Source organism: Lathyrus oleraceus, chromosome 3, assembly GCF_024323335.1.
Source record: "Lathyrus oleraceus cultivar Zhongwan6 chromosome 3, CAAS_Psat_ZW6_1.0, whole genome shotgun sequence".
Lineage (NCBI taxonomy): Eukaryota > Viridiplantae > Streptophyta > Magnoliopsida > Fabales > Fabaceae > Lathyrus > Lathyrus oleraceus.
This window is the reverse complement of record NC_066581.1, coordinates 25,024,965-25,040,233: the sequence shown is the minus strand read 5'-3', so window position 1 is coordinate 25,040,233 and position 15,269 is coordinate 25,024,965. Positions and strand designations below refer to the sequence as shown.

Sequence of the window (15,269 nt, the reverse complement as noted above, 5' to 3'; positions counted from 1 at the left end):
TCTTTATCATCTGAACTACGGAGCTCTGACTTCCTTATTGCACTATAAGGATATGTAGGTACAAGGATGTGATTCCTTGGCGATCACCTTCTTTTATTTTCTTTGTCCTCCCTGGTTCCACGAACTATGATGCTCGGGCTTTTTCATTGCACTATGAGAATACGTAAGCATGAGAGCCACAATCCTCCTCGAGCACTCCCTTTTCTTAAACCCCTTTCTTTTATGCAGGCACATGAAGATTATAACATCCATCCAAGCAAGAACATTCAAAATGGTTCCCATGGAGTACCATGGATGTGAGGGGTTCTAATACCTTCCCCTTGCATAACCGATTCCCTTACCCATTTCTCTGTTTCTTTTCCCTTGGATTTTATTGATATTTTCCCTTTCCTCTTTTAGGATAAATTAAGTTCGGTGGCGACTCTGTTATACCTTCGAGCGTGTGATGCGTTCGATGGGCATATTTCAACTAGCTTCACATTGCATCCGACCACTTTTGATTTTCATCACTTTCCATGGCCTCATGATAACACTCAAGTTCACCCTCATCAGTCGAGGTCTCGTACTTATTAGAATAATACCTTGTAGGAGGTTGTCTATTCTTGTTAGACCTTATAAGTTGAACTTGAGATGATTCAGAAGCTTCACCGAGATTTTCATCCCGTGACATATCACTCTCTCCCTCCATCATAATTAGTTGGGATATTTAACTCATCTCCAAGTTGTTGATCATCAACATAATCATGTGGCTCATCATTCTGATTATCACCACTAATAGTATCCAAATTATGAATAGGTAACGGAACTGGATTAATATTAGACAAATTGATATCTTTCTCGGGTGTAGTCTTCTCCACCTTAGAAATGTATTCAAGAGTTTGGTCTTCCATGAACACCACCTCATAGATTTTTATAAGCTTATTCCCTATAGAATCATATAGCTTGTAACCAATTCCATCTTTTCCACAGTCGATAAAGATACATTGTTTATACCTAGCATCCAACTTGGATCTTTCATACTTTTGAATATACATAAAAGCCTTACAACCAAAGACTCTCAAATTATCATACTTGACATTCTTTCTAAACCATATTTTATTTGGGACCTATCTGTTCAAAGCAACAATAGTAGTAAGATTAAGAACATGCACCATCGTGTAAAGTGCCTCACCCCTATTATGATTGAGAAACTTAGCTTCAGAGAGCATACACCTTACTCTCTCAATTAGCATTCGATTCATCATTTCTGCTAAACCATTCAATTGAGGAGTTTTAGGATGATTATTTTCATGTGCAATACCATGATGCTTGTAATAGGCGTCAAATGGTCCACAACACTCACCACCATTGTCAGAACGAACACATTTCAACTTCTCTCTTGTCTGTCTCTCAACCAAAGCATGCAATTCTTTGAAATTCTCTAACACTTAGTATTTTGTCTTCAAGGCATAAAACCATAGTTTCCTGGAACATTCATCAATAAAGGTAACAAAATAAAGTCCACCACTAAAGAATTTTATCTTTAATGTACCAATTGAAGCAACTTTGACTTCCTTGAGGGATGATGTATCTTGAAAGTTACTCTTGTATGTTTACCACCCATGCAATGAGAACACCTCTCCAAATCTGCATTCTATAATTTTGGAAGAACATCCTTTTTGGCCAAAACATTTAGCCCCTTTTCACTAATATGATTAAGTCTTCGGTGTCACAAAGATGCTTCCATGTTGATAGCATTCACATTCTCCATAACAACCAAATATTTTGTCCAATACATTTTAGAAATATTCTTCCTTCTAGCCACAACCAAGTTATATTTGTTGAGTTTCCATTTTTCAGAACCAAATTGATTGTCATAACCACAATCATAAATCATATGCACATATATCAAATTAAAGCATACATCTAGAGCGTGTTTGACACCTCTAAGGAACAATTGCATTCCCATGTCGAATAAAACCACATACCTGTAGATGTTCAAACTCTCATTCCTCACCAGACACAAAATTAGGCTTTGTGGAACTAAACACTAGCAAATACAATTTATTCACAAATAGTAAGTCTTTCATCTCGCCCTTCCGTAAATGGTAATTATAATCATTCAACAATACCATCTTCATATTCATATTTACTCCATTATTCAAACAAGTAAAATAACTCTTAACCAAGAGCTCTAATGCCACTCTGATGGGAAATTAACACACAATAATAAATCAATACCCAACAAATATAAAATTCTCAAATCTTGTATGGACCTTCGAGGATCAACAACAAATATATGACATCAAATAGAAAAAATACAAACACTAGAGAACATTGATATTATAACATGGAAAACCTTCAATATGAGAGTAAAACCACATTCCCCAAAGAAATAAATCCACTATAATTAAATAAGGGTACAAGAGAGTCTCAAAATGATTCACATACTAGTGTTAACAACAAATTCACAAAGTAAACTAACTTACAAATAAGAAACAAAAAGTTGAAAATACCTAAATCTGCAACTTTAGTGCGAAACTAGCATCTCTCAGCTCATACTTTTTTTTGAAGATCTGAACAATCAAAAGGTAGACACGGGTGATGCGAACTTTTCTCTAAAAATGTCTTTAGTTGTCTTTAACTTGATATGGGAGGATAGCTTGATCAATCAACTTGTGCATTTTTGATCGCTGAAGCTATCTTCAGCAGATGCTTGACTTCAAGTGTTGTCTATCTTTGATCGCTGAAGCTATCTTATCGCTAAGCAACTACTAGTTGACTTGCATCTTTTCTATCCATAACCAATTTCATTATTTAAAGAGAATATCTCACCATTTATCAACAATTCAAATTCTTTCTCATTAAAACTTAATTTCTCATTTTTTGACTAATTTGAGTATTGAAATGTTAACCTTATAGATCAGTTCATCTCCACCTCATCAGAAGCTTTAAACCAACTATAAGAAATTGAGAATTCATCCTCTATGATTGCCATCTTGTTTTAGAGCAAAATAACATTCAATATGAATTAATAGTCATAATGGACCGGACAAACAATGAAATTCATAAACATATTCTATATGATTTAGACTTGCGCGTAAGTAGAGTTATCAATTAAGGGAAGTTATATTAATTACTCCGCTAATATTTTGCTCAATCAATCTTAAGAACTAAACTATGTACCGGCATAAATAACAATTGAGATTAATTACTATACACTGTCAGTGTAAAAAGTTTTACACGGTCGATTCATCACCATCATCCGTTTATATACTTTATAGATTTTTGAAATAAAGTCAAACTTCTTTTAATATCTGACAGCTATGATTAACTGATGGTGTAAAATCTCTTTACACTGTCAATGTATTTCAATTAAACTCATAACAATTTACCTGCATAAAGAAACAATTATTTTTTAGTAAAAGTTGAATTTGCTCTAAGAAAAATAATATCATTGTATAAAATACTTTTTATTAAATTTGTGATTATATGAGAACAAAAAATAAAACATTGGAATCATATACAATTGGAGTCTAATTAAAATCCCTTGCTCAAGTGATCACATGTTGATATTATCATTATTATTATAATTATTATTATTACAATATACAAGAAGTATTTGCCATGAGGCTCAAATCAAAATTGTTTTCATGAAGTAGCTTCTTAGAGAGATAGTTCCACATCCAATTGAAAAAAAAATACATATAAAGAAGGAAAAAGGTAGAAGAAAATGGAGAAATATTTGATAACACCATAACCTTCTAACCTATTTACAAATTGGAGCCAACCAAAGTGTTTGTTCAGCCTCAACCAAAATCCTCTAACATTAGCACTTTTTTTTCTTCCTTTTAGATCTTTTGGTATTTTTTAAAACTTTTTAAATTAGAATGAGAACTTCTCTCCCTCTGTACAAAAGAAAAAGCAAACTATATATAAGATGTACACACTTGAATTCATCAATGAGATTGCATTACTGAACAAGCAACCGCCTGAGCCCAGTGCCTTAATTTGATTTTAATAAGAGCCGGATCATCCCCTACAACCACATTATAACACTCAATATGAAATGTATGATTTTATAACATCAATAACTATATCATATTAAATGTATGAATTTATATATATGATTAATAAAAATGCATTACCTGGATTACAAATCTTCCAAGCATCAGAATCAATCAAACTTCCGGTAGGACTGGCAATAGTCGAAGATGCGAGGCTCTGGGAAACACGGTAAGGCGTATGTATAGGTGTAGGGGAGGATACCGGACTCGGAGACAGGTTTCTATTAACTGCAAAATACAGATCAAGCGCTGGCAGCGTATTACAAAGCTTCTGTCCATCTTCTTCATTGAAACCAAACCCTAACTCAATACAACCTCTAAGCTCGTGCAAATCTTCGTCGTTACAATCGTGAACGCTATTCCTTCTTCGTTGATTTTGTCGCCTCCTTCTCTCCCAGGCCATGTCACCAGGAGTACCACACATAGATCGCTGCCTAATTAAACGTTTCCTTTTTTTCAACGCAAATGTCGGTTTCTGATCGGAAATTTCCGGTGAAACCTCTTCTTGATCTGAAAAGTCGTTTTCGCAAACTAATCCTCCACCTTGTAACACTATTTCCTCTCTACTCATAGTATTTAATAAAATTGTAAAACTATTATAAATTCTGACGGTTGTTCGTCGTGGTTATGGTGACGGCGGAGGAAGTTAAGGAAGGGAAGAAGAAACTCCCCTCGCCGCCGAGGAAGAATGAGAATGCGGAGGAAAGAAGAAAAAGAAAGGTGAAAGTGGAAAATGTAGGATAGGTATTGCTAATTAAATAGGAATCAATAATAAGGGATTTAGTTAATTTTGTGTTTGATATTTCCACCATTCATTTAGTAACTAATTATGCCACCATAATCCTTCTTCTACGTTAATTAATTTAGTTAAAGTGGGTTATTTACTACTAATATATGTTTGTTTCTATTATGTGTTGTGGTTACCTTGATTTGGAAGGTGATGCTATATTTGGAAGGAAGATTATTAAACTTTATTCGATGTATTGTTACTAGTAATTAGATTTGTGGGATTCATGGAAAGTTAACTAGCTTATTTAATAAGTAATTAAATATAAAAATATAGTAAAGTATATAATTAATTTATATTTTCTTGAGAATAAGGAGATACATATAAAATTAGTATCTTAATAGATTCTAATATTTACATGTATAATTTATCTATATCAAATTCTAAATATAAATTTTGTTAAATGCATATCACTCGTCATCATATATAAACATCTTCAACCTAAAACACATAGTACCGGTGTGATAGAAGATTGACATCTTCAACAAATACATAATTTAGAAGATATATACCAACATTTAAAGAAAATTGACATTGACTTTTATTTATAAGTCTTTTTTTCAATACTATGTGTGATATGACATTTTTCTAAAGCACATAATTTTTTATCTAAAGAATCATTTGGCATGATATGACATGCATAATTCTCAACTATATGTATAAAGAATCTTAGTCATTGTATAAAGAATCTTAGTCATTGTATACAATATCATTCATAAGTATTAAACATTAAAACCTGATCCTTAATCATTGTATCAACAATATCATCTCTTTCTGTTGTTTAGGAAAATCTTGAAAACTTACACCTTGAAAATAACTCATTAGCCCAAAAATTAAATGAATTATGCATAGTCGATCTCATAGTCATTTTAGAGTCCTTAAGAATGCTTTATTACAAATGGGGCATTTTCACTCTCCTATGTGTATTTCGAGGGAGCAAGTACGTTTGTATCATATGCTTAAAGATGGAACAATCGTCTCACTTAGGGATTAGTTGTGTCTTATCTTCTCTTTTTTTAATGCAATACCCTACATTGGGAAGCGTGGGTCAATGAACTTTATGTTGTGATATTGCTTTTACATGTTTAAGTAGCATGCATTTGATCCCAAGTTAATTGTTTTGGACTTTGCGTCAACTGAAGAGGTTTTCGCTCGAAGTTTATTGGACGTCTCTAGGGCCATGCTCGGACATGGTTCGGTACCCCTTCCTCTCAGGTGAAACCTAGTCCAAGGTTGATGTGTGGCAAATCCACAACGACCTTGGGAGTGGCTAGCTACTAAGAGGGGAGGGGTGGGACGGTTATAGTCATTTTAATAGTTTTTCCACTTTCTCTCTGTGTGTGCTTTGCATTATGGGGTTTTTATTGTTTTAGTCATACACTTGTGGCGTTTATGACATCACCCTTAAATATTTTTTGTTGGGGCTTTAATCCCTTTAGTAATACCCTTAACTCACCGTTACCTTATGATAACGCGGAAAAGTATCACGTTTCCGACTTAATTCACATGCAAATTTAAGTATTTTTCTTTCCTTTTTTTTATAGTTTTATGCTTCTACTTGGTCTCTATTTCAGGTATTTAGGTTGAAGGAGTGATCGGCGCGAAGAAATTAGGTGAAACAACGAAAACACACTTTTGCACTAATATGACACCCTCCCTGCATGGATGACGGTCGTCATGACGTGGCAGAGCCCAAGTCGTAAGCATAAGAAGACTTCAGAGCCTACATTATTAGCTCGTTTAGACTTGTGAAAAATATAATTCAAACCCACTCGAGATATGTTGACGATCACCTGAGAATAAAGATTGTTTTCTTTAAATATATGTTCAAAAACTGTGATGCTCCGACCAAATGATGTTTGTATCTTATTATACTGGTTTTGAATCATTTGGCTCACGGAGTCCCAATCTCAACACAAATATCCCTTACTATTTCCCAAACAATTCTTCAATGTAGCATGGGCAGACTCAACTCGGTTAGTTGTTGAATTTCCAAGGTTTCCCCTTCACCTGGTCAAGAATTTTTCTTTTAACACATTTCAACAAATCAGGATACTTTTAGCACTTTTTCCTGAAACGCATAACGAAATCGACATATAACTCTTTTGTTGAAGAATTTACTATACGATTCCATGCATCCATTATTTTTTCCACAACCACACATGCCTTCTGTCGCATCACGCGAAAAACCGGCGGGAAAAGAAAGAACAACAGAGCCGCCACCGTGCGTTATTTATCCCAAAAGAGGGAAAGGAAACGCTCAGAGTAAACCTGGAAAGAACATGGTCTCGCGACCAAAGAGTATGGGTTCGGGAGTCGGTTATGCGAAGGGAAGGTATTAGCACCCCTACGCATCCGTAGTACTCTACGGGATCCACGCACAAAAGGAAGGAATATTGGTTGCTAAAACACTGCTCAAACTCATACACACACTGGCTGAAAGAGACAAAAGAAACTGACTGAAACTGACTCGGCAGGATGTCGCATCCTGGGCCTACTTAGTCTGTCAGACATAGACATCAGAGTCGAAGTAGTTCGGACTGGGGAAACGACACATGCTCGCTAGGATGTCGCATCCTATGCATACGTATCTTCTCGGAAGAGAGAAGAATCAGAGCATTCGTAGCTCGGCTGACACGCGCACAAACAAACAGACAAAGGCAAACGTGGAGCCCGAATGCCAATCACTGGACTTACATCAGCATCCGAACCAAAACACACACAAGAAGGCAAACATGGAGCCTGAATGCCAATAGCTGGGCTTACATCAGCATCCGAACCAAACACACGCACACTGGAACCCAAATGCCACTCGATGGACTTACATCAGCTTCCAAGCACACAACAACACAACAAGTTAATAAGGAGTCGGGGACTCGAGCCTATAACTGTCAAACACACACAAACAGACAGACAGCAAATGCTAAGGAGTCAGGCACTCGAGCCTAGCAACTGTCAAACAACACACACAAAAAAGAAAAAAAAGGCGCCCGGAGAGATCAGCTCAATCTCCTGCCTACATACTTCATCTGGTATGAAGATCAGGGCGATGTAGTTCCCCTACGCAGGGATAAAGGACTAGCCTAACCAGATAACAGAGGGAGACACAACTAGGGAGACTACGACTCGAGCCTAGATGTTATCATGCAAATCAACCCTAAGTTAAGGTTTCTAGCTAAATGGCACGAGGGCCAACCTATCCTAAGCATGGCTCTCACAGGAAGCGAGCCACACACACTTAACTTGCACAGGAAGCAAGCCAAGTAAAACCTAACTTGCACAGGAAGCAAGTCTAAACTAATCCTAACTTGCACAGGAAGCAAGTCAAACAATCCTATCTTGCACAGGAAGCAAGTCAAACAATCCTATCTTGCACAGGAAGCAAGTCAAACAATCCTACAAGCACAGATAGCACACGCTATACACAAACAAGTGGCTCAAACAAGGGTTAGGTTTTAGTCAAGGGGTCATATCAACTTCGACAAACAAACCTCTGGAACTGGGTGAATGTTGCTCTTAACCTTGCCATTGAGGGGCTAAGGTGAAGCAGATGAAAGGATGAAGTGAAGATGAGACTTCACAGCTCTTATCCCTGGCCTGGGAGAGCTTAAGACAAGAATGTGTGGGTCCAGAAAGTGGGAACCCTTCTACACATTTAAAACTGACTCAACTGTACAATTGTACAAGATCTTGGGTTTGTATCTGAAATGCATCAACACAGTGGTGTGAGCAAAGCAGATGACACACTGAATAGTGGGGGATAGATTGCATATCCCTACCTTCCACCAATTGCCTCTTCACTTAGGAGGTCTTTGACTCTATGCAAGGACAAAGTTAAACAGTCACAAACATTGCCTCTTAAGGAGGACTTCAGACAGTTGCCTGGCCAAGTAACAGGCCAGGTCTTCCAGACTACATGAAGTAGAAGAGACATACCTCAATGCAAATTGCTTATACAAGCAAAGCAAAGCAAAAAGTTCACAAGGAACTAAGCAACTAAAGCACCTGAAACAGTCAAGCAGATGTTAGTATGCAACTTCAAACAAAACAAACAGAAACAAGCACCAACAGTCAATTAGGGGGCACAAGGATGTGCAAGGCACAAGGCTTAGGGCATGTGAGCCAAGTCACCTACAAAACAAATAGGTTAGACGATGATACTTGAGTAAGCTCAATCAAAAGAATTGGTCTTAATGGCCATTTGATGGTCAACCTGAAATCACGAACTCAAAGGTGAGTAGCAGGACCACTAGGGCAAGCCTAGGGTCAAAAGTGAATGAGAAAGTCAAAACAGCAAAGGATATCCAATCAAAGTCAAGTTTAAACATTCAAGAAACACAACCAATTGGGTTCACATTCATATCAATTACTATCATCATTTCATGAGCCATTTAGGTCAAAGCATGGCAAACAGAAGCTCACAGAAGTCAACAGAAAGACTTGCATCAAAAGCAATCTAAACATTTTCCAAAAATCATCAAATAAATCATGATCAAACCTAACACTTAGCATGGTAAGCATGTCAAATTTCATCCCATTTGGACAAGTGGAAGGCAGTCAATGAAAATCAGAAAGTCAAAGCAATTTTGAACATGCTCAATGAAGCCAACCAAACATGCATCAACTTAGAAAAATCATAAGTCAAGGATGGTGTATGATAAATGAGTGGGATCAAAACCATGGCAAAGATGAGGATGTCTAGTTATCTCATGCAAAATTTCATGTCCATCTAATAAAGTATGAGAATTTCACAAATGAAATGGGAACATGTGTCACACAAAGTCAACATTTGACTAGGCAGGGAGGAAAAATCTCAAACAAATGGAAAATAGTTCAAATAAATCCAAGAAAATTCACATGTAATCTAGACATACAAGAGTAGGTTCATGCAAAATTTCAATCCATTTGGAGGTCAAGAAGCATGGTAATGAAAATCATGAAATTGGACATCAATGGTGTGACACAAATTGTCACACCCTAATTCAAAAAATCATATCTCACAAACCACAAATGATAAATTCGCAAACTTTACACCAAAATCACCATGAATGTGTCTAGTTTAAGCACAAACAATTTGGGAGCCATTGGATACATCATGAGAATTTCACAAAAGGAATGGCACAAGGTATCAATTATGCATACATGTCAAGAAATATAATATCAATTAAAATCCAGCCAATGGAAAATTAATTAAAAATCACAATAAAATAGAGGACATTCTTGTGAAGATGATGGAAAAATTCTCATGATTTTTGGATGAATAATGAATGAGAAATGAATTGTTGAAGTTGAGTGATTATTGAAACAAACATGAACAAATTGCATGGCATAAGTGGTCAACAGGGTCAACGCAGTGGCAAATTTGTAATATCTGCAGTCACTTATCAGAGTGCTGCGTTTTGGGCAAGGCAAAGGAAATGTTCTCATTGGCTCTCAGCCAATGGAACAGTGCACGGGCCAATCAACTCAAATTCTGGGTTTAACAAAACCCTAGGGTTTTAGCAGCCATGGTAAACTTATCTTCATGCTCAAAATCATCAATGAAAATCAAAACAAGCAGAACAAACAACAGCATGACATTAAAACTCAAGTGGCATTCTAACACAAACAAACAGAACACGAATCAATGTGGATTTCTGGACAGATTAAGATAGCAAAACAGCAGGGCATTCATCACTTCCAGCAGATCGAATTTTTCAACATTCTCATAAACAGAAATTGCTCACACCATCATGCTTAACTAACAGCATACATACATATTCCAATCATCGTTTTCATGAAAACCACAGCATTATAGCAAATCGATGAAAAAACACATTCAAGCATAAAAATGAAATCCCTATTTCTCACAGCATGATTGATCATTTAGCATGATTCAAGTTGTAATGGAATGAGCATGGTGAGAGTTACAAGACACATATCATCATTTAAAGAAATAAGGGATTCGAGATTTTACTTGGATTTGAAGAAACATGTGAATCAGTGATTGTTTGGTGCTGTTGTGCTGAAACAGATGGCCCTTATGCTTGGCAATGTCGAATGCTTGAAGCCTTTTAACTCAACCATGCTTGAAAATGCTCAGCTCATGTTTTGCCATTATTGGTTCTTGAGAAAAACAGAACAATGAAAGGCTGTGTAGATGATGAATGGTGGTTCAAAGAGTCTACAAATGATGGTCAGAACTTGGAGGAAGCAAAAGCATTCGAGGGCCTTTGGAGCTTTTGGTCAGAAATGGCCTTCGAGCAAAAATGCAAGAAGATGAGAATGAGGTTTTTTGCTATATTTCTCTAGGTTTAGAAAATGCAGAAAAGATGGTGAAAAGCAATGGCCAGGGTTTTGTTCATTGAGAGTTCTTGACTGAGTTTAAAAGAATGCCAATGAGTGAGTTTTTTTGGAAAATGATTGAAGCAGGTTGGTTCTGCAGGGTATGTTGGTTGTTGGATGCTGCAGGGTCTGGTTCCTTTGCTTTGGACAGAAAAATTGCAAATGGCAAGGTGGGAGGCTTTTGTTGGTCTGCTATGTGATGTTTGAAACCATTGTGTTTTGGACAGAAAAATAGCCAAGTGAGCAAGGGCTTTGGTTGGAAAATAAGTGAAGGTTGTTTGTGGTATGCTGCTTGTGTTTGGACAAAGTGAAGGAGATGCCAAGGCCAAGGGTCAAATGCAGGGTTTTAGTGCTGCTGTAGGCAATTGATTTTACTGCAGTTGGATGGTGGCTGGCAAGGTAAGGCAAGGCTTAGGTTTTAAAACACAAGGCAAGGCCCAGTTTGAAGGAGGTTTTTTGGTGAGTGAGTTAAATCCAATGCCTTGTTATGTGTTGGCTGCTGTTGCTGTTTTTCATAGCAGCAAAATAGTGAGGAACCATGTGCAAGGCAAGGCAAGGTTGGGTTTGGTTATGTTGGATTGTTGGCTAGCTGCTCCATGACAGAAAATGAGGGGAGATATGGTGTTAAGCAAAAGCCAAGTTTTGTTGGAAGTTTAGACAGCCAGTTTGAAAAGGCCAAGTAAGGTCAGTTGGACTTTTGGTTTTTGCTGCTACTTGTTCATCATTGTTTGACAGGAAAATGAAATCCCTTTGCTGCTAGGTTTCTCCTCTTTTGGTGGAATTTTTACTATCCTTCCCAATTGAGAGAGAGTTCTTTTTCAGTGCCACAGCAAGGTAAGGGCATGCTTTTTTTTAATTTGAGTGAAGCCTTTGGTTTCTTGGCTGTCAAAGGTGGTTCAGGTACCAGGAAAATGAGGTTTGGGCATGCTTTGTAAAAATGCAAGTAAGCACAAGTTTTGGTTGGTCTGCTACTGGTTTTGGGCAGAAGAAAATGAGATGCAAATAGTAGGGTTACAAGACTTGGTTTTTATTCTTTTGTTATGACAGCCAAATTGACAAGGCAAGAAGGTGAGTTTGAATGAAGGAGATTTGGTCATGTCATGTTGGTTATGTTTTGAAGTTTTGGACAGGATCCTTGGAATGCAAATAGCAGGGCCAGTTTTGAATGAGTGTTGTTATGCAGTGTGTTGGAACTGTGGAGTTTTTGGCAGAATTTTCAAATGCAAATAGCAGGTTGTGTTATGTTGGCAAAGTTTGGAAATGATGAAAAATAGAGATGAACCAAACTGTCATGGTTGGCAAGGCAATGTTTGGAGTTGGACAGGAAAATGGGAATGCAGGGCAAGGCTAGGGCAGTTAGCAGGTTTTTTTAAGAAAATGCCAATGGTCTGTACCAAGGCCTCAGTCAAGTTCTCTTGTATTGGTTTTAGTTTGTTATGTTTTGACAGAAAATGCAAGGTGAGGGCAAGGTGAAACCACTTTCTGCTGCAGTGTTATGACAGGTTTTTTAGAAGAGAAAAAATGCAAAGGGTTTGTGGTCTTGTGGTTTGTTAGGTATGACAGAGAATGGCTCAGGTTTTGTTCATTGTGCTTGGACAGAAAATGCCAAAACAAACTGAATGCAGCTCTTGGATTTTTGTGAGTTTTTGCCAGGCAGGTTTTTGTTCTGCTTGAGTTTTCTTTTTGACAGGTTGGAAGAATGCAAGTGGTTTTCTTGCTGCAGGGTGTTGGCTTGTAGCTGCAATTTTGGTTTGATGAATAGATGGTCAAAGCAATGCAAGGCTAGGTTTGTTCCTCTTGGAAATTCTCTTGGCAGTCCCCTTGAAATGCACAGCAGGGTGAGGTTTTTGAGGATTAGTGAAGAGTGTTTTTTTTCTGTGGCCTTGTGCAGCCTTGTGTATCAAAACTGGCAGAAAAATGTGCTTCACCATGCTGCTAGGTCTGCTGTTAGACAGTACAAGTATTGTTGTGGAAGCATGGGTGGATGGTTGCAAAGTACCTTCACTTTCCAAATTTTTGGCAAGTTAGTATGGCCCCTTGTTTTGCTGTGGGTTAGGCTGCTAATTAGGTTCACAAATGACAGAAAAAATGATGCACAATGCTGTTCTTCTAAGGTACAAGGCAAGGCATGGTGGAAGCATAGACAAGTATGGTGAAATTGTACCTTTCTTACAATTCAAGCAACCAAGCAATGGCCTTATGTACTGCATATTTTGACTTTGCAAACACATTCTAAATGACATTTCTGAGCTTTCCCAATTGGCCAAATGTTGAAAAAATGTTTAAATCAAAAAGTCAACTCTTGGTCAAACTTACATTTAAATGAAAAAGGTCAAAATATGCCATTTTGATTGGTGAAGTTTTGGCTCATGAAATTTATATTTTTGGAAAGAGGGGATCAAATGTGACTTGTAGGAAAAAACCCCACCAAAATTGGCCAAACGGTTTGGGAGATATGGCCCTTTGGAGTTCAAGATTTTCTGAAATCGATTCGATCATAACTTGCCAACCACACATGGGAATTGAGAGTTCTAGGACTTTTTGGAAATGGGAGAACAAGATCTTCAACTTTCATGTTGGGCAAAAATTCATTTGAGGCTTGTATCAAGATGTAAGTTTGAGGATCAAGACTTTCCATTTATGGCAGGTTTCAGTTACAGGCCCAGTTTCTATTTTGGGAAATTTTTGATCTGGCTTCAAATTCTTCCATGATGGTGTTTGGCATGATGTATGATGACTATTTGGACATGAATGAACTCTCACAAACCAATTCCAATCATCCAATCACTGATTAAATGGACAATTGACCAACAGTTGACTTTTAGGGTTTCTGACTGATTATGCATTGACTGATGAATTCCAAACCCTAATTCCTTGAGTACTTGACCTCAAATGATATCCCAAGTTGTATGAACCCTTGATTATTGATCATGGTGCCCAAATTCCACAAGAATGACCACCATTCACTGCTTTGACTGACAGTTGACTTTTTTAGGGTTTTTGACTGTCTGTGTATGAACTGATGATCTCCAAGTCTTTAACCCTTGACCAAAATACTTCAAATAGACCTCCAAGCCATGTGAACTTGTTGGACAAACCCCAAGGCCTTGGTTCAATGAGAATCACCCTTGCTTGATTGGTTGACTGATCTCCTGATCAGTTTGACCTAATTTCTTGCTTGGCTTGCACTTGAGGCAAAAGAGGCAATGCAATGCTATGCAATGGATCATGATATGCTATGACCTAATATGAAAATGTATGTACAATGATAGGTGCAAATTTGAGGTGCTACAGCTGCCCCTATTCAATCAGCTGGGAACCCGAATGGATGAGAGCAACGGCTGTCAGACTTTCAGGGTAAACAGGGATTGAATACCAAGAACCGAAGAATTTGCACAATACAGGGATCCACCAATGGAAACGTCCACTGGGGTGTGATATTTATTACTGGGTATTTTGTTTTGTTTTTTTTTTCAAGGGCACAGCCACATCCAGACATCGCAATGACGATGAATGGGAAAAGAAATCACAACTAGATGCCAACGGACAACTAGGAAAAACTCGACGTTTACCAAGACCAACGGAGAGGTAACCAGACATTAATGAATGACCGGAAGGGATACAACCATACGTCAACGGACGAAATGGGAAAAACTCAACGTTTACCAAGACCAACGGAGAGGTAACCAAACATTAATGAATGAATGGAAGGGATACAACCATACGTCAACGGACGAAATGGGAAAAACTCAACGTTTACCAAGACCAACGGAGAGGTAACCAAACATTAATGAATGAATGGAAGGGATACAACCATACGTCAACGGACGAAATGGGAAAAACTCAACGTTTACCAAGACCAACGGAGAGGTAACCAAACATTAATGAATGAATGGAAGGGATACAACCATACGTCAACGGACGAAATGGGAAAAACTCAACGTTTACCAAGACCAACGGAGAGGTAACCAAACATTAATGAATGAATGGAAGGGATACAACCATACGTCAACGGACGAAATGGGAAAAACTCAACGTTTACCAAGACCAACGGAGAGGTAAATCCACGTGGGGACAGGTACAACTAGACGTCATAGGACGAATAGGAAAAA

General features: G+C 37.6%; 1 protein-coding gene across 1 annotated transcript; it reads right to left on the bottom strand.

The window, feature by feature from the left end:
• Nucleotides 1-3,519: 3,519 nt before the first annotated feature.
• On the bottom strand, nt 3,520-4,747 carry LOC127132226 (uncharacterized). The gene is made up of 2 exons (XM_051061138.1): nt 4,128-4,747; nt 3,520-4,018 (listed from the first exon to the last, which is right to left on the bottom strand). Exons 1-2 carry the CDS (start codon nt 4,615-4,617, stop codon nt 3,939-3,941), a joined length of 570 nt encoding a protein of 189 aa, XP_050917095.1. The 5' UTR covers nt 4,618-4,747; the 3' UTR covers nt 3,520-3,938.
• Between the last annotated feature and the right edge of the window lie 10,522 nt (nt 4,748-15,269).